General features: G+C 33.9%; 1 protein-coding gene across 1 annotated transcript in view; it reads right to left on the bottom strand.

The window, feature by feature from the left end:
- Positions 1-4,267: 4,267 nt before the first annotated feature.
- Positions 4,268-26,597, bottom strand: part of LOC150075986 (ribitol-5-phosphate transferase FKTN-like) — a 64,989-nt gene continuing 42,659 nt past the window's right edge. Inside the window, exons 4-7 of the mRNA XM_090387571.1 lie at positions 23,170-23,429; positions 20,206-20,345; positions 10,168-10,292; positions 4,268-4,519 (exon numbers count right to left, since the gene is read on the bottom strand). Coding sequence (XP_090243697.1) covers positions 4,309-4,519; positions 10,168-10,292; positions 20,206-20,345; positions 23,170-23,429 — 736 coding nt within the window. The 3' untranslated portion in view covers positions 4,268-4,308. The remainder of the gene's footprint in view (positions 4,520-10,167; positions 10,293-20,205; positions 20,346-23,169; positions 23,430-26,597) is intronic.

The following is a 26,597-nucleotide window of genomic DNA, read 5'->3' as shown; positions in this document are numbered from 1 at the left end:
ATTTTCGCTAATTAGAATCTCTGTTTAATAGAATTAAAATTCAATTCACAAATGTAATCACAATGACTGGCGCTTACTACACATCGTATAGTGAATGGTACTTTACTATGGTGACTCCATCATAATGGGATTTGATTGTACAGTGAACCAATTGTAAAGTGGGGTCCATTGTATTTTTAACTTTTTTTTTTCGTGAAACTTCAGATAATTGGGGCTTCGCTTAATCGGGCCAAAATGCACTAGTCCCGATGTGTCCCAAATAACCGGAATCAACAAGTAATTATTATGATAATAGATATAATAATTAACTGTATTTAGCAGTTACAAGTTTGAACCGTGGTTTGCTTAAATGTGTTTTATTCACTCTAGTCTTCATTCTTGCACTACCACTCAGCTATGAACCAGGCCTTTTTCCTGCTTTTCTTTTAGCCAAAGCAATATTCATTTTTATAGAACACTTGATTTTTTGCAAAGATTATTCCATAATTTTGAGTAAAGGACAAAAACAATGAAAAGGTGCAAAATGTTTAATTTGTTCTGATTGTTCAAGTGAGAAATCTTTTTTTTTCAAAAAATTACAACTGGCAACAAACATGGCTGTTTCAGTAATAACAATTCAAAAATCAGTTTTGATTGAGAAAACCAACTCCAAAAGTCAAAATAGAAAGGGTTCAAATCAAGGATGAAAACAATTTAGATTTGATTTTTTTAATTTTTGATATTATTGCTATTGTTCATTCAGAATTCACCCCCTGAAAATCAAAAGTTACTTATCATTTGGAATTAAAGAAATATTTAAAAATTATTTTTGATCAATGCAACACAAAATCTTTGGCCAAATAAATAGATTCTTCATCATGTGATATACCAGCTAATAATATACTTTATACAAAAAAAATAAAAAATAAAATTCTACAAATTATTCATTGAATTTGACCCAATGCAATAACTAACTTTTACTTTGCTACTTAGAAAAGTAGAAACTGAAAAATACAAATGGAAAGAAAATGATTTTTCAGCTTTGATAACATTTAAAAAGAATGCAACTGGTATCCTGAAGAGTATTTCAAAAGAAAGTTTTAGAAATATTTGTTATAAAATTAAGCCAATTTTAAGTACCATAAAATTGGCTTAATTTTAAATAAATACTTTCAAAAAATAGCATTACCAAAAATGCCAATCTATTATCCACTACTAGGACAGCATTTTCAGGCCTTACTGGTCCCTAAACAGATGGGTCTGAATTAGTGAATCCCACACAACTTAGTAAATAAGACATAAGGGACCACAAGTCCTGAAGCAGGCTATCACAGCAGCACATTATCTTTTAACTAAATGGATGACTAGCCTTTTAGTGATGTCATTTTTTAGAAAGTAGTACAATACCAAGGCAACTCATGGCATAGGAATTCTATTGTGAGTATTAAGAACCTTTCACAGTTATATCATAATTCTATCTGTGAGGCTACTTAAATTATGTTTCCTACATTGTTGCAAATGATATTAACATATACTTATTATACCTACAAGTACTGCATTATTCAATAAAAAATAATGACCAATAAATGTTTATTTGATAAATTGTGGATGCCAGACCAATAAACACTATTGTTTTTACAGCCTGTCAGTTGCTATGTTTGTCAGTAATGCATTATTTATGAAAACAGCACCTTATGACAATGAAGTTTATCAGCTCTACAAAGAAACAGGTAGATAGAAACAGATACACTTTCATAGGGCTATATTATACAGACAATTACAATATATATATTCAATGCATAATAAATAACAATATACTATATACATCATATTTATAAATTCCTGGAGTTGGATTGTTTTAGATTAGTACCAAGGACAACTCATGTCATGGTGTGCATCTGTATATCATTTGTAAATTGTGTCCTAAGGCTGACTTGCCTGTTTGCAGGATAAAACAAAAAGACTTGAGAAAATATTTGGGGAACATACCACCACTTCCTCAGGTTGGCTAAACCACTTGTGCTTAAAAATACCTGACTAAATTCCTTATATCATCATCAAATAAGGTTTCAACTTAGCCTTTCCAAGCGGGTGATAAGTGGTAAATCCATCAAGCTATGGAAAGCTCTATAAATTACATAAATACTACCTTGGCTAGGAAAAGCAAGTTAAATTACATCGCAATGTACTGCATTCAAGGTCCTGTTAATTAAAAAGCAGCCTACACATTTGTTTCATATTTTTGAAATAAAGCTTTATAAGAGATCATCCTCCTAAATTGTTGGTTTTATAATAATTTTTTAATTATTATTAGTAGTAGTAGCAAATGATGCAAGGAAGCAGGATTATAGAGCATCAGCTAATGAATGAATTTTAATAATAATGAATTTAACCAAATAATAACGATAAATTCGATGACGATATATTTTAAAATTCATAATAAATTTTCACCAAATCATTGAAATGGTGAGCTTTTGAAAGTAAATGATAGTGGTTGTAATTTAAAGGATGAAAATCTATTTCAGTTTTATGCTACTTGATTTAGGATTATGAAATTGAAATATAATGACTAAGTATATATCATAAAATGAGGAATATCTTACCATCTAACAAAATCTACTGGTATATATTATAAGCATACAAAAGCTTGTGACAAAACAGTTTATTTATAGAATTGATATGCTTGGTCTTATTATATATGATTTGATTAGTTTTTTGTTTTTTTTATCATGCTTAATTTACAAACATCAAATATGTACTATATACATTTTACTTTTGTTGAAATACTTCATTCCTGAGTTGCCTTGGTGCCAATCCACATACCAACTGATTTGCGTTTGCAGTTATGAGCAATGCAGTTTAACTGCTTTCTTCCTTCTATGTTCTCCATACAATACATATCCAATTATAAAGCTAAGATGGCAATCTATGTTTGAAAAGTAAGTAATATTATGCAGATTTCATAATTCTCATTAACAGGATAAAAAATTCAGTTGATAATAACACATGGATTTTTGAAAGTGGCAGTGAAAAACATGGCATTTACTGCTAAAGTTTTGATGCTGTCATTGCAATACCTCATTATAATTTATTATTCATTTAAATGTAATGGCACTGCATTACAAACAAATTAGTTATGTTGCTTATCTCTTATGCACTTCTAAGGCAACCTATGATGATAGCATCTATATTGAGAGATCAGTGTCATAATATAAAGATTTTGTCCTTTCCCTGTCCATAAAATAAGGTGTAAATTTTTTAAATTAAAATACTTTAATATAGAGTTGAAACATTTAACTTTAGTTATTCATTTCTTATATTTTATTTTTAGTATTAATCATTTCATGACCATTGATCCATATCAAAATGCTAGCTCTCCTTCAATAGAAGGAATTGATAATTATGTAGAAAAAAAAAAAAAATCTGTCACTCATGAGAGAAAAAGAAATGACATGTGTGAAAAAAAAAGTGAAGCTATAGAATTTAGGCTTTTTTTAATCTGGCATTTTTCCCTTGTATTTATAAAAATTAGAATTTTTTCTCTTATTTACAATGCTTTTTTTTCAGGCAGGCATCATTTTGCTGGGTAGAATGACTAGATAACACTATTTAATCCTTTTTAATGACTAGAAAGATGGTTCATTTATTGTAGTATATTACTTGGCCATTATCACCAAACACTGACCATTTTCTGTAGAATGGTACTTTAAAAGGGAAAAAAAAAAAAAGTAATGACTATGAGAGTTGAATATGTATTATGATACTTTCAATTTGAATTACTTTCATTGTTTATTGTTCTTGTCTTTATGATGCAATGCTTATTTATATAAGACAGGATAATAATTTTACTGGGGACAATGACTAGATTAAGAACTTTTTTCATTAGCTTATCTGCATGACTAGAATGAAAATTCATTCATACTGATATATTATGCTGCAATGATTACAAATAAACAGAAAAATATAATAGCATCTGATGTCAGTTTGAACCTTTTCACTATTATTATCAATTGTAATAAGAGATATTATGGTTCATATGAAATAATAAAAAAAGTAATGGTTGCAGTATTTTTATCATAATAAAGGACACTTAGAATGATTATCCAAACATAAATCATATTCAATGTGACAATTATTGATATTTAAAAAAAAAAAAGTAATTAAAGTTGAATCTAATTTAGCTTTGTTGTGCGTATCACAATCAGTGAGATAATCATCTCTTACCATTGACTTTGATAGATAGATATAAATATTTTGATATGTCACATATCAAAATAAATATTTTGATATGTGACTAAAATGTAGTTTGAGTTATTTGAGTGAGGTACCCTACAGAGATTGATATGACTGCTCTTGCTCAGCATCTGACCATTTTTTTCTATTTTTAATATTAAATGCCGAGGAATCATATCTCCAGGTCTTTACAGGCACTCTCCAGTTACCATATTCAGCATCTATCACAGCTTCTGCTTCACATGGCACATGCACTTTTTCACCCACTAGTTCTGCAGAACAGAGAGTAAAATGCGGATATACATACCTATAAAAGAAAAAATTTCTTTTATTCTTGTATTTCATATATAGAAAAATAACTATTTGAGGGAAATTTGATAAAAGGCTGCATAATTATTATATACTTGATTAGTTTAGAGGATAATAAAATAGGCCAAAAATATTTACATAAAAAAAAAAAAAAAAAAAGTTATATATAGTGGTAAGTCAGTTTGAACCTGACTTACCAATACAAAGTAAATAGTAAAGGTCTAAAACTACATAAATTTTTGTTAAGTTTTATGCCCTTACTTTTGGAAATGCTTTCTTTATATTCATGGGTACAGAAAGCCCCTTAAAAGGCATAAAAGTTCATTTGAATTTATTTAATAATGGCAAAATTCTTTATAGTTTATTAAATATAACAATTTAGTAAGTGAAACATTCAGAAACTGTCAGTGTTGTTTCTAATGTAGTTAGAAACAACACTGATCAATAAAAAGAATAGTTTATTTCCATCAAAAATATAAACCACTTTTCTAAACCAGTTTTGTGCACTGATTTCAAATGCATTTCTCAGCTTTTTCTAGCACATGTAGTTTTTGTAATATGACTTGATAATATTAGTACAAGTTAATTTTTTTTTTACTATTTCATTACAAAATACGAGACTGGTTACAGTTAAATTTTTTTTTTTTTTTAATCACTTTTACAGTTTGCAGTTCACTTTTTTTACAGTTCACTTTTACAAAAAGATATGTACAAGTAAAAAAAAGTGTTATGCAGATGTTTTTCTTTGTCATGCTTTGTTCAGAATGCCGTGGTACAATATCTAGCAGCAAGCTACAACACACCTTTGTTCCAGGAACCTTGGCAGTGATTTTGCATTGACTTTAATTCCTTGATGGAATTTTTTCCCTGTTCATTATTCACTATGCCAAGGTTTTCAGAAAGGAAGTCCAAATGCGAATGCAAGAAAGAAGTTTCAGCAACATACATCATCCTATTTCGTTATACACATTGAGCAATTCCTGAATTCCATCTCTGTATGTGTGTGTAACCTGTGATTACCCAAAATGTTTCCACAAAGCCATCCAAAAGCTCAGCATACTTTTAGCTATAATACAATGAGACAATTTTCAAGCTTTAATCCTGAAGAAGCCTTCCAATTTGGGTTAATACCATCTTGAATTCATCTTGCCCACTGCTTTCACAAAGGCTTCATTAGGCCTTTGAAGCTAGTCACAACTGATGTAATGGTCTTCAGTAAAGTAGTTATTCCATATATAGAGGAAACAATATTTGAGAGCCTTCCTTACATGCCTATTAACATACCAATGACTTGGAAGTCACTGCAGATATTCCATTGATGAATGATATGTGTCATGTTATAGTATATCACCTTTAGATGAACAGAATAGGCAATGAGGGTGGATGGTATTAAGTTTCTCTTATACAAGAGAACAGCCTTCAAACTTCACTGTGATGAATCTGTGACGTGGCACCATTCAGATGTAGTGGGTACTTGTAACAATTCTATAAACACTATTGATATCATGACAGTAGCAGAGCAGACAACATTCCCAAAACTTAGTTGCTTTTTTTTTTTTTTTTTGATAGCGAGACACTCTGACTTGTTTCTTAAACAAGTGTTTTTGCTTTAGCCTCAAGGTGAGAAGTTTGGTCTCTAAAAATAAGGTCCTTCAACTCATCCACTTCATTTTTTAAAGAATCTAGTTTTAAAGAATACTGTCATTGTGAGGGATTGGTCTCATTTCTAAATCCAGGTTTGGATAAACAATCTCGTGCTTATTCATTGCCGAGAATCCAATTGCATTCACATTACAAAAGTAACAATCACCGTTATGGTCTTTTGGTTTCCTCTACATCACAGATATAGCAAATGGCATTGACTTTTTCCTTTTGTTCAACCAATCATGTAATCCATTTGAACAAGCAGTTCAAATAACATGTGGTGCCCTTGCCTTATTCACCTAGAGGAGAGGCAAAGTATAGCTAGTAAGTTTACTGAATATCTGTTGTGATTGTATGCTACTATGATTTAGTTAGGGGAGGGGAAAGAGAGCAGAATTTGTTGAGGTGATTTTTACACTTTCATGGCATGATGATGAACATATTTCGGTACTCACTAGACCTTACCTTAAAGAATTTATAATCAAATAATTAAAATATGAAATGACAAGATATATTCAAACAATTATATGAATATGAATGTATAAACAATAATTGTGTTCATGTAGACTGGTGAGTGGTATAATAAGTCTCAATGTTCATGCAATCTGTTTCATCAGAAAAACCAAACATGCAAGAGGAAAACTGAAAACAGATCTGAAATCAGCATCTGAAGATCTATATAATCCACCTTTTTTTTTTTTTTTTTTTTTACCCCAATGAAAGATTTGTTGAGCTGTGTAATTTAATATTGAACTTTATAAGTGCATGTTGCAAATGTAGGTAATTAGAATTGGTAAAATGGACACTTCTGTGTTAGTTAAACTAGTTTTATTTGGAAAATTTAACTGGATGTATAACATTTTGTACAGTTCTGCCTACCTTTAGTAATTAACAATTAGAAAACTTAAATTATTTAACAAATGCAGATGCCTACATTATAGCTAGACTCCTATTTTTGCTGAGATAACAGAATACTGTACAAAAAAAAAGGAACTACATAAACAAATTTCTTATTCTAATCCACTGTATTCGAAAATTCAAGAATCAGGAATATTCCCAAAGGGGGAGGGGAAGAGAGAGAGAGAGAGAGAGAGAGAGAGAGAGAGAGAGAGAGACCACCTTTTGTTTTTCAAATTTATATGACAAAATTTCCACAAAAGATGAAAGTTAAGATTAGTTTAATTCAGATAAAGAAACATGCTACCTCAGGAAGCTATGGTAAAGTTTATCATGGTTACACATAATTTACAAAAGCCGAAACAACAGCAGTTAAAGTGCAGTATGTCAGACTATCTTTTTAATTAATTTTCAAAAAAAAAGTGCCAAATTTTTCAGAATTCTAAAAAATCTGGCACTTTTTTTTCCCCCAAGAAGTTGAATGCTAGACTTATTGTTTTCAAACTGGTCACATCTTTTTACCTATGTATATATTAAAAGGGTGTGAAAAAAAATAAGCATTATTTGTCAGAGAAAATAGCAAATGAATTCTCTTCATGATACTCTGGATAACAGGATGGACAAAAAATAAAAGGTAATTGAAATAATTAAATAAAATGGAAGGTCCAGTCTTGTTTTTTTTTTTTTTTTTTTTTAACCTTTCCCTGAGTTCTTGGTCTCTCTGGTTTGATATTACTCTTTGCTCAAAAGTGTCATTTATCCATTTGCAATTACTCTTGAATTAAGGCCATACAGGATATTGTATCTGTAGACTTCTATCCTACCTTTAGAGCGAATCTTAAACTTTTCTGTGTAAAGCGATTAGACATACGACTTGTGTAATTGAGACCCACTAATATATTAGCAGGTCTCGATTACACAGATCGTCTGTCCAACATGTCTATTATTAAGCCAACAGGATTCCGATAATGTTTTTTATACAATGTAAAGTGATTAGTGATAATATTAATATAAATACTTATTACTATTAAATAAGTTCAAATAATGCTTTTTTTTTTTATGCCTCTTAATATTATTGTTCATTATGTGCAAGTGGTCTTGCAAATTATGTGACAACGGGAAATTTTTTTCATAACTGTGAAGTAACATCATTCCCTGACATGGATCAAACTATCAATTGATGGCAACTACTGTTATTCAAACTGCAAATATTTAGTCAAAAATATTTTAAGAAAATTTGACAATTGTCTTTGGTTTTCAGTCTGTTATTGCTGATTGGTTTAGTTTTAGGTGGATTGATATACATCAGCTATGGTTTGCTCTTCCTTTTTAGCAGGAAGTGGATAATGGGAATTGAATACAAGATTAGGTTTTAGGAAACCCATAAGATATATTAATAATATTTTAAAAAGCATAATATTGCATTATAAATTTAGGCCTTTGCATAATGTATTAACCGGATGAATTTGATGTGAGCATCGGGCTGAAGAATTTTCCTATAAAAAAGGTATGAGAAGTTCTTATATTTTACAAGCTATATTGTATAGCTTTATAAAAAAGCTGGTGACAATGGGACTTTACACCAGCAATTATTTAAATAAACAAATTTTAATCCTTCAACTAAAACACTTTATTTACAATAAAATAAAATTACAAGTATATAGGATAAAAATATAATAATCTAAAACTGATGTGGTTTAATTTACAATAAAATAAGAAATGTAAAATAAAATATGATGATAAAAGTGATAAAAATAGTAAAATAAAATACCGTAACAACTGTAGCTTTTGGAGACAGCGGTCTCCTTTCTCAACAGCATATTTCTGCTGTGCGGCACATCCTTAAATAGCATAAATTTTGCTATTTATTTTATTTTATTATAAATAAAGTGTTTTAGTTGAAGGATTGAAATTCGTTTATTTAAATACCGGCTGGTATAAAGTCTAATTGCTCAATATGAATTGTGCCAGCCTTGTAGGCCTATTTGGAGAAATGGGACTTAAACATTGTTGAATTTTTTTCAGAAGTTCAGCAAGGTTGAAGTCTCAGTGTCACTAGATTTAAGGTTCTACTGTACATATTTTTTTTTTTATCTAGCTATATTTTAGTGTTATTATATATCTCAAATTATATCTCTGATGTACTATATTAGCATATGTGAATAGTACAGTACACAAGATGAATCAACTGGTTTAAAGCTGAAAATTGCATTGACACCATTTGTAGCTTTCACTATTACAGGTGTGCAAGCTTCCAAGGGTTTGAACTCTTATTGTGGGAAATAAACTGATTAAATAAATAGAACTGTAAATGCTATATGCATTTCAGAGTGCTAATTTCAAATGTAGCTGATGGCCCAATGTAGTAGCCAAGTAATCAGGCACAAGGGTGCAGAAGCACGTGCACTTTGAGTGGATCATACTTCAAGCCAGTGTGAATGCTAAATATGGTTAATGATTCTATTTATTATCAAAATAACTAATGTAAATGCTTCTAACCTAGTGGTCATGCTGGAGTACAAACAAGAGCATTTTTATATTCTGAGAGAATCCAAAAGGCATGATAACCTATTTGGCACTGTATAACAAAGTTATTCTGACCAAATGGTACCAAACACCAGATGTTTCTAAAGCTTATTGCATAGTCTTTCTGTGAAAAAGGTTTGGTTTTTACTATTTTCACTGGGAAAGAATCTGTAAATCAGAGTAGAAACACAATTAGCATTCGGCGAGACTAAAGTGTTCTGTTATATACTTAGCATCCAGTATTCATTCTAGCATTCCTATATCCTATTGGAGCATCATTTCCAAATTATCAGTATAACTGAGTTATAATTTTGACAAAATAATTATTTCAATAAAAATCCATGGCATGCTAATTTTATAACTTTGCATTCAAATCTTATTTTAATGGCATCACAAACTGAAATGAAAACATTTGCATTGTCTGCCACAAAATAACATAAAACTTTTAAAATACTACAAAAAGATGTAAATAAATTGAATTTTCATTAATCTCATGTTAACCAGTATATCCTTCTAACCTTGTTGATTTTTGTATTAACTCAAATCTTTCATATATATATAGCTTAATTAGGTACATACTGAAAATATGTTTTACTGCTTATTTCATGTCCACAGTACCATGAAGAATTGCTGTCTGTGTATGTAAAGAACAAGTCTATCCTCAAACTGTCCCAATATAAGGCATATTGGTAACAATTATCTGGCTGAAAGAAAACAGAGCTATTAAAAAAAGCATAATTTAAGAAAAATACTGTAAATATAATTCATACTATTAGGTGTCCATAAGAATTATTATACTCTTCAAACATTATATTAAAAACCTTGAGAATCCTTCACAAATTTGCTTTAACACTGCAGGTAAAGTGAAATTTAGTCCGTGTTGTCAACATCATGAATATATGTGCAATTTGCATGTCATGATGCTTTATGTAATTTCATTTGTCACTGTCAGCTGTTGTAATTACATTGAGAATAGTCTATAAAACAAAAATCAATGCATATTTTGTGGTCAGCCAAAATAGTGTTTTTTCATGTTTGGAGGACAATGTATGGTTCTGCTCAGCAGAGAATCCTTCAATGGGTTGAACAGTTCAAACTGTTCAAAGGAAAAGAAAAGTTGATGTTATCATGATGACAAAAATTAACATTAGTATTTTATTTCAGAGTTATTATGAATCAAAGTATGATTTAGATTCTCTTTCTCTCAAACAAATCAAAATTTCCTTAGAGCAGAGGCCCCCCCGATTACCTGACCATGGTCTGAACAATTTTGATTCAGATCACACACAATATATGAAAAATCTGAACTGAAGTAAATAATTTGCACATAAGTAATTATTTTATGAAGTCCCTCAACTTGGCATTTGACATTTAAAAAGAAAAATGCCACACATTATACCAACTGCACTTTCTTTGCTGTTGTTTTTTTTTTTTTTTTTGGTTTTTAGGAGCATTAGCAACTAAGGCCATATTGCTCCGGAATATGCAGTGGTCATTCCCTGACCTTTCCGCATCCTCCGTATTTGGTGGTGATGGGCTCGAATCCCGGTCTAATCAAGAAGCGTGTGGTACTCACTGCTGCTCCTTCCCACCTGGCTTCGGAGGCACCACTTTCTTTGCATTACTGATGATGCCATAATACTTGTGAAATATGTCATTCTATTTCATAACAATTTAATAGTTAAATTACACAATTGCAAAGAAAAAAGTGTCTCCTTCTGCTGTGCAGCCTCGTAATTATACAAGGTAATTAAACAAGGTGTTCTGTAATAAAAGAAAAATGCATTATTATAATATTTATTTCACATTTTGTTAGTTTTATTCCAGTAAAGGATCTGAACTTGAATTTTTTTTTTCCTTAGATATTCTGGTCTATACACAGCAGAAGACTTATTTACACAGCATGAGAGATATCAAAAAGGTGTTCTTCTTAGACTAATACTATTTTAGGGTGGTAAGCTTGAAACTATGACATTAACTAGTGCATTTGGATCATTATTACATAGTTGAATTTTTTTAGACAAACCGAAGTTTGTACATTGGCATCATTATTGTAACATCACATATTGTGAAATCCTTCACAATATGAGATGTTACAATATCTAATATCACCCCTTATACTTCTGAGAATCCAAGTAGCTTTAAAATAGTGATGTTTCTAAATGGCAGTACTCAACTGAAAATAAGTAGTCTTCTCTAATGGGAAGCATTACTTATTTGATATAAGGAAGGCAACTTGTTGTGAATTTCATAATATCAGATGTTATAATCGTAATATCAGTTACAAACTTCTATTTGACCAAAAAATTCAACTTGTGTAGTAATAATGCAATGCACTAACTAGTCATAGTTTAAATTTTACAGTCTGAAGCTGGCTTCGATAAAATATTATTAGTCTAATTAACTACTTTAATTAAAATTATTGTCTTATCACTTAATTTCCATTAACTGATACTTAGAATTAGCACATGATGCAAGAAAGTAAGCTTATATAGCATCAGCCAAAAAAAAAAAAAACACCCCTTATTTCACCCATCCACTCGCTCCAAATGTTTGTCAAGTTCTGCCTTGAATCTATTTAAGCTATCAACTTCTACAACGGCAGATGGAAGTATGTTCGAGCAATCAACCACCTGCTGGCTAAAGGCAAACTTCCACACATCTATCCTACAACCATCCTTCCTCAATTTGAATTTATGCCCTCTCAGGCAATTATTCTGAGCATGAAGAAGAATCCCATCTGCATTGAGCATGCTCAAACCGTTCAAGGCTTTATACACCTCAATCAGATCACCTCGCAGGTGCCTAGTCTCCAGACACTGTAATTTGCAAAACTTGATCCTTTCTTTATAAGAGCAACCCTTTGTTCCATTCACTAATCTTGTTGCCCTTCCCTGTACTCGTTCCAACAGCTCTAAATCCTTCTTAAAATGAGGCCTCCAGACCTGTATACAGTACTCAAGGTGTGGCCTGACCATTGCCTTATACAAGGGGATAATCACCTCCTTATCCCTGCTAGAAAATTTCCTGTATATCATTGACAAGACACCATGAGCTACTCTTGCAGACTGTCTGCACTGCTCAGAAAATTTCATATCTGCCTGCACAATTACCCCCGGTCCTTTTCATTCTCTACCACTGTCAGTGTGGTACCACTGAGTTGATACATTACTCTGGAATTACTGCTTCCCATATGTAGTACTTTACATTCGTCAATGTTAAACTTCATTTGCCACCTCTCAGCCCATCTGCTCAACTTTTCTAGATCGTACTGCAGCAGTGTACTGTCAGTGTCATTAACAACCCTGCCAACCTTTGTATCATCTGCAAACTTGAACATTAAGCCTGATATACCATTATCAATATCATTTATAAATACAGAAAACAACAATGGACCAAACACTGAACCCAGAGGGACTCCACTAATAACATTAGTCCACAAAGAGCAGTTTCCATTGATTACCACTCTGTCTTCTCCCACTCAACCATCCCTTTATCCATAGCAGCAATTTGCCTCCAATGCCACTGCTCCGATTTGTGCAGCAGTCTTCCATGTGAAACAGTATCAAAGACTTTTCTAAGCTCCAAATATATGATATCAAAGTTATTCTTTGCATCCAGTTCCTTTGTGACTACATCATAGTATCCAATCAAATTAATCAGACAAGACTTCCCCTTAACAAACCCATGCTGTGTCCGAGCTATAACTGAAGGCTTGTCTAGATGATCCTGCAATGCTTCTTTAACCAGTGCCTCCATTAATTTCACTGGAACAGACGTTAAACTAACAGGTCTATAATTACCCATCTCCCTTTGATCCTCCTTTGTGGATTGGGGTCACATTTGCACATCTCCAGTCCATTGGTACCTTCCCTGAGTCCAGGGAAGCTCTCATAATTATGGCTAAGGGTTTACTTACTTCCTTTGCTGCTCCTTTAATATAACTGGATAGATTCCATCCACCCCAGGTGCCTTTCTTGTGTTTATCTTCAGCAATTTCTCCTCCACTTTACTCTCAGTTATTACAAGATTATCTTGCTCACTGCCAGAGTTGAATACACCTCTGGCATTCCCCTCGCTGAATAACTCCTCATGTGTGAATGTCAATGCAAAATATTCATTTAGTTTGTTAGCTACCTGAGCAGGATCATCAACAGTTGAACCATCGATATCAAGTGGACCAATCTGATTCATTCCCTTCTAGAGTTTACATAAGTAAAGAACTCTTTGCTGTTTTTCTTTGTATCCTTTGCCAAAGATTTCTTGTAATCTGCCTTCACCTGCCTAACCTCCTTTGTAACTTGGTTACAGACCAGCTTATATCTATCATAGGCTTCTGTGTTACATGTTAATTTATATGTATCCCATGCATTTTTCTTCTCTGTCACATGTCTAAGTTCAGCTGACATCCATTTAGGCCTAAATCTTGAACAATATTTATTTGTTGGCATGAAAAGCCAAGTAGCTTCCTTCTTTGAATGCTTCCCATTTTGAATTTGCTGTTGGTAACATCATCAGTTGGTTCCACTGTATAGAATTTAAATACTGTCTCAGACCACTGTAGTCACCTTTAGGAAAGCAAAAACTCTTCCCGTTACCCTTGATGGTAGTTACCTCTGAGTAAATCCCACTTGAGCACACTGTGATCACTGCCACCTAGTGGTTCCTTTATCTGCAGATTCTTTATGCTTGAAGAATCACTACTGATAATCAGATCAAGAGTATTACTCCCTCTAGTTGCCTCCCAAACATGCTGCTGTAGCAAACAATCATCCAATAAATCTTTAAAAGTGTTGCTAGTGTGCGAGTGACCAACCCACAAATTCCAGTCAATATCCAGGAAATTAAAATCCCCCATAAGACACTCTAATTTATTGGCCCACTATTTCTCTGCACAATTGCTCATTATACTCATCAGGCCTATAACACACACCCACTCTCATTTTTCCTTTCCCAGTGCTTATGTCACACCAAATAGACTTAACATTGCATTGTCCACCCACGTCACTTGGATGCACTTGCTTCGATTTTATGTGTTTCTTAACTAACAGCCTAACTCCTCCTCCCTTCCTGTCCTGTCTATCCTTTCTGTACACATTGTACTCCCCAAATTCCAGTTCTGCACTGCTTATGTCTGTGTGACACCATGTCTCTGATATCCCAACCATATCTGCCTCTGATGTCTTGACTAGCACTTCAAGCTCATCGAATTTATTAACTATACTTCTAGCATCAGTGTACATGCAAGTATACATGCAGCTGTTTCTACTCTTAGTTACCCTAACATAGCCCATGTATTTACTTGTTACACTATGACTCCCAGCAGTCCTGGAAATTCCCATTGCCTTGCTTTCCATGCTGCTGCTCAATTGCATTTCAATTGAGTAGCAGCCTTACTTTCTGCAGAATCCAGCAAACATACAAATTTATAAACAATAACTGCTTTATGAAGTGGTTTCCTTATAATTTGTCTACCAAATATTTCAAATAATCATGCAAGAACATATATATTTCAAATAATCATGCAAGAACATATATATTTATATGTGCAATAAATATAATCCAATTTTGTTATCTTTGTTGCTGCTTTATCATCATCTAATGAGGTATTTTCATTTTTGAAAGAAGCAGTTGTTCACTAAATATTAGTATTATAATGGATAAATGAAGGAATGGAATTTTTTCTGCATCAGCAAAAAAAAAAAAAAAAAACCCTATCATTCACACCATCCTATCACAAAAAAAATTTATCTAATTCCACTTTGAACTTAACCAAACTGTCAACTTTAACTGCTGGGCAGGCAATTCATTCCAATTATCTACAGCATGCTGCCCAAAAATAAACTTCATGAGATTCCAGTCTTCTATTAATCCCTTAAATTTTGTCTGTGCTCCTAGGTGCTTTTCTATTCTTCCAGTGAAAATATACCTCTATAAATATACCTTTATATAAAATACAAATAGTTCAAATGGTGCAGCAGTTATTACCAACAGACAGGCCAGCATGTGAATTTTTTTTTCCCACCACAATGCTGCACTTAACTGAAGAAGATGAGTTTCCTACAAAGTGTGCTTTTCTGATTAAGCAACTTTTAATGTTTCATGACATGTAAATTAGAACAATGTTCACATATGGGAATCTGAGAACCCACATAAAGTGCATGAAAATGTTAGTCTGAAAATCAATGCATGATGCAGACTTCATGATCACATTATTGGTCCATTTTTCTCTGAAAAGTCAATTAATAGAACAATTTAGCTTGAGATTTTAGAGAATTATGGATGCTCACAACTGGAGTAAATCAGCCAATGTTTTTCCAATAGGATAGTGCCCTACCATTGGTATTCTGCTGTACATAACAATCTTGAAGCTGTTTTTCCAAATTGCTGGATTGGCCGTGGTGGACTGATTGAACGACCACCTCGGTCACCATTCAGCTCCACTTGATTTTTTTCTTGTGAGATTATATTAAGATTAAGGCATTTGCAACAACAGTTCCTGATTTGTCAACATTAAAGACAAGAATAATTGAAGCAATCCCTTTGATTTCATCTGAAATGCTAACAATATATGGCAGGATGTTGAGTACAGATTTGACATTCTCAAATCTACAAGAGTGGGTACACATTCATGTTTTATTGATATGCATAAAAACTTTTGAGTTTTTAAAAATTATAAAAGCTCAAAAGTTAATGTAAATAGCATCCATTCAAAAGCTATGGCCTTTTGAACAGTATGTAATGCAAAGTAGCAGACCAGACTAGACTAGAGCCATCAAACTAACAATAGAACATAACATCCACCTGTAACAAAGAATTTACATGTATGAAGTTAGAGAAGTAAACTCATATGAGTAAATGAGTGGCAGGGTACATGCACCATAAGCAAAATAATGTGTAAAGCTCACCCCCACACACACACACACACACTATTGTGCTCAACCCTGGGATTTTGAAAAAATGAACAATGCCCATCATCCATGTGTCAGAGAAATAAGCATAAAAGCAACTGCATTCACACTAGAAGTAGGCAGATCAATGAAATACAGTAGATGGGCTGAAGTGCCAAGCTTAACTTTCAGTAGGATGCCAAATCAAAGTATTTGCAGCATTTCTGAAAACTACTGCATCCTGGATCAGAGATTCCCAAAATTTTATACCTTGCCCCCACCCTTAAATATTTCCTAGATTTTTCTCCCTATCTTCCAGAAAAGTGCAAATAAGCATATTTGAAATAAAAGTTAGTTACACGTATACATATTTTTATAAATTATAAGAGTCGTTGTCCCACACTTTGGGTTGTTATTATTTGGTTTTTAGGAGCATTAGCAACTAAGGCCATATTGCTCTGGGGATATGCAGTGGTCATTTCCTGACCTTTCTGCATCCTCCGTATTTGGTGGTCATGGGCTCGAACCCCGGTCTAATCAAGAAGCATGTGCTACACACTGCTGCTCCTGCCCACCTGGCTACGGAAGTGCCCACACTTTGGGAACCTCTACCCTAGATCAATGATGATTGATGCAATCACCAAATGGAAACATCTGGGAAATGTTTCGATACACTATAGAAGTTGATGAAAAGAGACCAGAGGGCATTCAGATCCAGTGAGTCATCATCAAACAAAAGTACAAAGACAACAGGAACTGGGGTTATTACAAAAATGATACATAGGGAGCTACATAACATCAGCTTTTATGCCCAAGCACACTAAAAAACATCACAGCACACAAAGCAGTGTTGAACTGCCTGCCGAACAAACCCATTATAACTGGTCAATGGATTGTTGGAAGACTATCTATTACGAAGTGATGAACCAGGGTGCATGGTTTTCTGATCTGATGACCATGTTTGGGCCTGGTTGATGCTTGGAAAACATTATTTACCGAAGTGTGTTATCTCAATGTGAAGTTTGGCAGAGGTGTTGTCATCACAAAACAACTCCCATTTACTGTTGATTGTTATGGTTTGTGCTTAAACCATTAGTCATTGAACATGTTTTGTGGTACACTGATATTTTGGATAATCCACTCTTCCTATGTGATTGTAGCAACATGGGGAAAATATTCATTTCTGTTTCAGCATGAAAATGCACTATGCCATATTGCACAGCCTGTAAGTGATTTGATTTGAAGATATGGATGTGCAAACCTTCACTGACCACCCCTGAGCTGTATCTTTAATCCCATTTAAGATCTTTTGGATGAACTGGAATGTCAGCTTTGATCAGGCCAACATGACTGAAATCAGAACCAGGTTCATCATTTCCATTAGGCACTGTGCCTAGGGCACATGAGGTTTTTATATAATGTTTATATAAATAAAATAGAATTCAAATGATTTTATTCCAACAATAAAATTCTTTATTTTTTTCTTTTTAAAGTTCATATTGCAAGTAAGTTAGTGCTGTAATAAGTGTTGTGGAAATAACCATCAGGGGTAAGGGAAAGGGTTTTTGCTTCCGTAAAGGCGAGTACAGTGCTTTCCGACAGTTTTTAAATTCTGTACAGTGGGATAAACTGACAAAGTTACCAACAGTAAATTCTAAGTGGGAAGCATTCAAGGAATTAATCGTGGAAGCTACTAAAAGTTTCATACCTATTAAGAAATATTGTTCAAGGTTTAGGCCTAAATGGTTATCTAATGAAACTCTTAATAGAGAAGAAAAATGCATGGGATGCATATAAATTAATCAAGTGACTCAGAGGCCTATAGCAGATATAAGCTAGTCTGTAATCAGGTGACAAAGGAGGTTAGGCAGGCGAAGGCAGATTACAAGAAAAACAGCAAGGATTTCTTTACTTATATAAACTCTAAAAGGAAGGGGATGAATATGATTGGTCCACTTGACATCGATGGTTCGACTGTTGATGATCCTGCTCAGATAGCAAACAAACTGAATGAGTATTTTGCATCTACATTCACACATAAGGAATTATTAAGGTTTGAAAATGGCAGAAGGTTATCAAATTGTAGCAGGATACTTAATGATTTTGGAATAACTGAAAGCAAAGTGGAGGAGAAATTGTTGAAGTTAAACATAAGAAAAACACCTGGAGTGGATGGGATCTATCCAGTTATATTAAAGGAGGCGGCAAAGCAACTAAGCAAACCCTTAGCCATAATTACGAGAGTGTCCTTGGACTTGGGGGAGGTTCCCACGGACTGGAGATTTGCAAATGTATCCCCAATTCACAAAGGGGGATCGAAGGGTGACACGAGTAATTACAGACCAGTTAGTTTAACTTCTGTTCCAGGTAAAATAATGGAGTCACTGGTTAAAGATGCATTGCAGGATCATCTAGACAAGACTGCAGCAATAATTCAGACACAGCATGGGTTTGTTAAGGGAAAGTCTTGTCTGACAAATTTGATAGGATATTATGATGTGGTTACAAAGGAACTGGATGCAAAAAATAATTTTGATATCATATATGTGGATTTCAGGAAAGCTTTTGACACTGTTGCACATGGAAGACTATTGTACAAATTGGAGCAGAATGGTATTAAGGGTAAAGTTGCTACAATGGAAAAAAGGATGGTTAAGTGAGAGAAGACAGGGTGGTAATCAATGGGTGTTGCTCTTCATGGACTAATGTTATTAGTGGAGTTCCACAGGGTTCGGTGTTAGGTCCACTGTTTTGTATATTTATCAATGATACTGATGAAGGTATATCAGGCTTAATGTCGACGTTTGCAGATGATACAAAGGTTGGCAGGGTTGTTAATGACAGTGATGGCAGTGTGCTAGTGCAACAGGATCTAGATTTGGGCAGATGGGCTAAGAAATGGCAACTGAAGTTTAACCTTGACAAATGCAAAGTACTGCATATGGGTAGAAGTAACCCCAGAGAAACATACCAACTGTGTGGTACTACACTTAAGGTGGTAGAAAATGAAAAAGACCTGGGAGTAATTGTGCAGTCAGATATGAAGTTTTCTGAGCAATGCAGACAGGCTGCCAGGGCAGGTCATGGGGTTTTGTCAATGATATATAGGAATTTTGCTAGCAGGGAAAAGGAGGCGATTATCCCTCTGTATAAGGCAATGGTCAGGCCACGCCTTGAGTACTGTGTACAGGTCTGGAGGCCTCATTTTAGGAATGATGTAGATTTACTTGAGCGTGTACAGAGAAGGGCAACAAGATTGGCGAGGGGAATGAAGGGATCCTCTTACCAAGAGAGGCTTAAGTTCTGCAAATTGCAGTGGCTGGAGACTAGGCACCTGCACGGTGATCTGATTGAGGTATATAAGGCCTTGAATGTTGAGCACGCTGAATTCTGATGGGATCCTTCCACTTGTTCAGATTACGAACCTAAGGGGGCATAAATTCAAATTAAGAAAAGACAGATGTAGAATAGATGTACGGAAATTTGCCTTTGTTCCAATCACTTGTTCCAGAAAGAAAGAAAAGAAATAAACTACCAGTATCATTTCAGTCCAATCGAAATCTATACTGTTTCAGTTCTTGGGATGTCAACCAACCCCAGTTTTATCACAGCAACCAGTTTTTCTGGTGAGAGATATTTTTAAAAAATATGTATATTATAATAATAATAATAATAATAATAATAACAATAATAACAACAACAGCAACAACAAATTCCAGTAACTTACAAATCCATAAATTTTTTTCAGCTTCAAGTGCATATGAGCTCCCAAAATATAGTCAGTCAAATCAGGCTGAAGAAAATGGGCCCATGTAGCAAAATCAACATCAGAAGTATATGGGATTATATCACATTGCCTATACCAACCTGTAATGAGAGTGGTAATATAACAGTTATGATGTACTTATGTTTATTGTATTCACATGCACAGAAATATATAAAAAAATTCTTTAATTATTAAGAACAGGGGAATGAGATTTATCTTCATATAAGTTTAAGTTATTTTCTACATAAAATATACTGTGGAAAGATGAAGAAACACAGGAAGAACAAACTACTAAGGCGACCTACTCTGCATTAAACCAAAAGTTAAGGATATGTCAACAATGGTGCAAATGAAAGAGTATAGTTTTTGCAGTCTTCAGAAATGGATAAAGTGCTAAATTTTTGAATAAGATAAGAAAGCCCATAGCAGATATTTGAAGAAATCTGCTGAGATTATAGTCTCTTTTGCCAGTTATTAACAACAAAATTATCGTTGGTTCACCTTCTAATTCCATTAATTCACCAATTAATGGTTGCTCTTCATATTGGGCTAACGTTAGAAGTACATGCCTTGGGGTCCCCAAGGAATGGTACAGAGACCACTGCTGCTTATGATTTTTAAAGTGACAAAGGGACGGAGGGCATGATGTTAAAATTTACAGAGGATATCAAGACTGGGAGAGTAGCTAATGATCAATGCCAAGCAGTGCTCCATCAGCAATACTTAGACCTCAAGGATGGCCAAAAAAATGTGGCCATTATGGTTTAATGCTGCACAATGCAAGGTATTGGGCAATTCCAGAATAACTTACACACTTAGTGGGTTTAAATTAAAAACAGTAGAGGAAGAAAGAGATTTAGGAATTACAATATATTTGGATGTGAAATTCTCCATACAGTACAGTAGACAGACAGCAAGAAGGATTCATGGAGTACTACTAATGATTTATCAAACATTTGCTTGGCTTGTAAAGACAGCAAGGTCATAATCCCACCATATAAGGAAGTTGTGAGACTACACCTGGAATCCTGTGTTCAGGTATGGAGACAGCACCTAAATTCCACTAAGGTTATCTGAGTAATCAATCAGAAGTGTCTGATTCTCCAATAGAAATTTCTAAGCAGTCAACAGCACTCTCTGCCAACCCATCTAATTACCACATATTGGTTTCCTCTTTTATTACATGCTGGATGGAGTTTGCTTCCTGCACAGCTATGATACAATTTACTCCTTTTGTGGAAAGCCATTCTACTTAAACTTTTAAAGTGCAATTTTCACTTGCAATGAATCCTTTAATTGGCTCCACATATTTTCAATTGGGTTTCAAATGCTGTTTGTTGTTTGTTTGTGTGTTATTTGGTTTTTAGGAGCATTAGCAACTAAGGCCATATTGCTCCGGGATATGCAGTGGTCATTCCTTGACCTTTCCGCATCCTCCGTATTTGGTGGTGACGGGCTCGAACCCCGGTCTAATCAAGAAGCGTGTGCTACGCACTGCTGCTCCTTCCCACCTGGCTACGGAGGCGCCGTTTCAAATGCAAATAGCATGGAAGCAGATGAAGAACTTTATGTTCATGCTGAAGAGCTATGTTATGAATACAATATGAATCTTATCTACCACAAATATCAGAAACAGATAACTCCACCTTCAACATAATGGAATTCCATAGAATGTTTTTCTGTCAGCCAGGTTTGAATGTCTGATTTTTTTGGTAGATATCGTTGGGATGGTTTCCATACGAACACTATGGTATGGAGCATTATCTAAAACAATAATGCTATTTAGCTTAATGTTTGTCAATAGTTTGTTGACAAAATAATCTTCGTAATGTGGGCCATTCATTTCTCCATAGTAATCGCCTATAGGTCTTTTACTATATATTTCGTACTGTACATTCACAAATTTCATCAACTCTTCATTCTCATTCATAACTGTCATCAGCTTTTCAATGTGAGAATTTCGTTCTGGAAGAAAAACTCGTGCACTCTTTTCCAAATAGCTGTCAGCATAAAATTACGATTTTTTTTTCAGCTCCAGTCTTTGATGGTCACTTCTTTCTGGGCATTAAAAAATGATCTGTACTGCTGAAGTTGAGACTTAATCTTTTTAATAGTGTAATCTGAAACACCAGTTAAATCTACAGCCAAAGAGAATATCTCATTATGCAATTTATCTGGATGTGTTTCTTTTAACTTCAGGATACATTCCAGAACTTCTTAAAGGCTGGCCAGCTGCATGCTTTCAAAAACCAGTTGACTGATGAAAACACTCCATATTGCTATAACTAGCAAGGAAGCTGATGGTTGATTGGGTAATAACTAACTTGTGGGAAAGCTTGTGGGAAATATGGATAAGGCATTTAGAAATGGCATTCATGCCCAATACTTATAGCACATAACTTTTGATTAAACTTGTATTAAAAACAGAATTTGTAATTAATGTTACAAACCCTTTAGTGGAACTATATTTGTGGATGTACCTTTCCTTCCATAGACTCCAATATAAAGTTAGGTTTTTGCAGCAAGTACAGTGGTGAAAATAGCTAAACAAATGAAGAAATTTTCACAATTATAAATGATACTATAATTAAGGACCATAAATTACAATTATGAAGGAAGAGTTTTAGACTGGATTATAACACTTTATTTTCACCAGTGAATTGTTAAGTTGTGAAATAAGTTACATCTGTGGATAGTTGAAGCTGACAGTTCAGGGAAATCAAAAAGGTTAGCTGGATCAGCACCTATGTGGAAAGGAAAACACATAAGGATTTTGTTTTGGCTGCACCAGTCAAAAAAACCCCCCAGTGCATTCTTGAACTGGATGACTCATACTAATACATAATTAATAGTAATATTAGGGTAAATTCTTTTCATATGCATTACACTGTAAAGCATATACAAGCAGTAAGAAGTTTCACTTACCTAACAGTGTTCCACTTGATATCCAAAATGGTATTAAAAGTGACTTCAGTAAATATTTCAGTTCCCTGAGAGAATCCTTGAAATCCTTCTTAAACGATTGGTTAGGAACTGCTAACAGAGAATGCTTACTATAGAAAGTCCTGCATTCTTCAAAATTACACTCTAGAAAATTTGATATGGGCAATTCCATTAAGAAAATTAATGGATCTGATGGAATTCTGTAGCAGAAATTTCCATTATTAACTATATGTACATTAAATCTGAAAGAAAGAAAGAAAAAAATCTTATCATGGTTGATATAGCATCAATACAAAGTTTGATAAAGTTATCTGGTGTGGTGATAGTACAGAGGTGTATTACATTTCACTTTCTCATGAAGTTGTACTTTACATTCGTACATAAATTAATTTTTGAAAGATCTGAAGCCAAAACAAATGCAAATTTTTGGTCATTAGATAATTTAAGTTATTGTGAATTCAGACAAAAGGTTTACACATTTATCAGTTAGCTGTAAAATAGTGTTATACAAATGTTTTTTGGTCCCATACCTCTTAATTCCTAGCTTTACCAGTGGAACCCTAAATAAAGAGGAGGCTAAATAATAAGGAGGTGATTATTCCTTTGTATAAGGCAATGGTTAGGCCACATCTTGAGTACTGTATACAGGTCTGGAGGCCTCATTTCAAGAAGGATGTAGAGCTGCTGGAACGGGTACAGAGAAGGGCAACAAGAGTAGTGAATGGAACAAAGGGTTGCTCTTACGAAGAAAGGCTTAAGTTTTGCAAATTACAGAGTCTGGAGACTAGGCACCAGCGAGGTGATCTGATAGAGGTGTATAAGGCTTTGAATGGTTTGAGCATGCTCAATGCCAATGGGATTCTTCATCTTGCTCAGAATAATCAGCTCAGAGGGCATAAATTCAAATTGAGGAAGGACAGATGTCTGATAGATGTGCGGAAATTTGCCTTTGGCCAGCGGGTGGTTGGTTGGTGGAACCAACTTCCATCACTTGTTGTTGAAGTTGATAGCCTAAACAAATTTAAAGCTCAACTGGACAGGTATTTTGAACAAATGGAGGGGTGAAATGGGAGTGGTGTGTGTTTTTTTTTTTTTTTTTTGGCTGATGCTGAATAAGCTTGCTTTCTTGCATCATATGCCTCTACTAATGCTAAAATATATTTTTATTTTTTTCAGTAATAAAGCACTGTGATTGGCAAACAAATATTTTTAAGTTCAAAATCTGTGTAATTGGAAATCCTTCTGCATTTTAAATTGCACAGATTTTAAAATTTGCATGCTGGAAGCTGAGATACAAGCCAAATACATTGCTTATATCTCAGCTTCCAGAAATGCTAGAGATAAAAAAAAAAAAAAAAAAAGTCATTGACAACTTAATTCCCAGAATTAGCATGATAGGCAAGTTTGTAACTCATTCATGGGCCACATATTGAGACGAGTCTGCCTTCTCATGGAATAACTGCTGTTTACCCCAACACAAGGTCTGCAGACCACAAACTGTGGTCTGCAGATTACTGTAAACAAGCTATATCTTTAGCATTAAAGATACTAGTTTAAAATTTGTAATGAGACTTGATCAGTATATTTCATGCATTCTGAGAATCCAGAACAAAATCCAAACAAAATATTTAGTGAAAGATTCCAAGCAGAAGTAAATTAACAGGTTTAATTTTGTACACAATTCCAGTATTTACAAATAACATGGAAACCTTGAGTATATATCCAGAACTGCTTGAAATATTATAATAGCAATTACCAGAAAAGCCATAATATAACAAAAATATTATAAATATTAAAATAGAGAAATGCACATATACTTATCAAAATATCTCACAGAAAGAAATTATTAGTAAATAATGCAAGAAAGCAAGCTTATAACAGCATCAACCAAATAAAAAAAAAAAAAAAAAAACCTTCCCATTTTACCTATCCATATCATTCAACTGTCTAGTTCTTCCTTGAATTTATTCAGGCTATCCATTTCCACAACAGATGGAAATTCATTCCAGTAATCAAACCCCTGCTGGCTAAAGACTAACTTCTGCACATCTATTCAACCATTCTTTCTCAATTTGAATTTATGCCCCTCATGTGCACAGTCTGAGCAAGAAGAAAAATCCCATATACATTGTGCTTGCTGAATCTATTCAAAGCCTTAAACATCTCAATCAAATCATCTCGCAGGTGCCTAATCTCCAAACACTGCAATTTGCAGAACAGAAGTCTTTCTTGATAAAAGCATCCGTTTGTTTCCTTCACCAATCTTGTTGCCTACTCTATACCTGCTCCAGCAGCTCTACATCCTTCCTAAAATTAAACATTAAGACCTGTATGCAGTACTCAAGACATGGCCTGACCACTGCCTTATACAAACGCATAATCACCTCCTTATCTCTGCTAGCAAAATTCCTGTACACCATAGTCAAAACTCCATGCACTGTTCTGGCAATCTGTCTGCACTGTTTAGAAAACTTCATATCCGACTGCACAATTACCCCCAGGTCTTTTTCATTCTCCACTACCTTGAGTGCACTATCACACATTTGGTACATTAATCTGGTTACTGCTACCTACATGCAATATTACATTTGTCAATGTTAAACCTTAATTGACATTTCTCAACTGAAATGCCTAATTTTTCTAGCTCTTGTTGCAGTAGCATGCCATCATTACTGTCATTAACCATCCCACCAACCTTTGTATCATCAGCAAACTTAGACAATAAGTTCTGATATACCCTCATCAATATCATTAATAAATACAAAAAAAACAATGGATCCAGCACCAAACCCTGGGGGACTCTGCTGATAACATTAGTCCACAAAGAACAGCATCCATTGATAACTCTGTCTTATCCCACTTACCGATCTCCCCCCCCCCCATTTTTTTTTTTCAAAGCAGTAACTTCCCTTAATGCCACATTGCTCCAATTTGTACAGCAGTCTTTTATGCACAACACTCAAATGCTTCCCTGAAATCCAAGTATATGATATCAATATTATTTTTACATCAGTTCCTTTTTACTGCATCATAGTATCCAATCAAACTGTTCAGACAAGATTGCCCTTGACAAACTCATGCTATGACTGAAGTATAACTGCACTCCTGTGTAGATGGTTCTGCATTATTTCTTTGACCAACGACTCCATTACAAAGCTTTCCTTAAAAAAAAAAAGCATTGTCATGTTTGCTGAATGTTACAATAATTATGATCATGTCTGAGGATTTATGAGCTTGTACTCTTTCCCTGTGTGATGATGGTATTACTCAAAATCAGATAAGCTGAAAAAGTTTATTAGTGTTATAAACTTTTTCAGCTAAGAGAGGACTATGAAAGTGACACTAATGCTTCAGGTTCTTCACTATAATTATATTCCATTGTAAAAATGTCATATTATGCTTCACCAATC

This window comes from Mastigoproctus giganteus, chromosome 13 (genome assembly GCF_048544385.1).
Source record: "Mastigoproctus giganteus isolate SK-2022 chromosome 13, ASM4854438v1, whole genome shotgun sequence".
Classification (NCBI taxonomy): domain Eukaryota; kingdom Metazoa; phylum Arthropoda; class Arachnida; order Uropygi; family Thelyphonidae; genus Mastigoproctus; species Mastigoproctus giganteus.
This window is presented reverse-complemented; position numbering and strand designations above follow the sequence as displayed.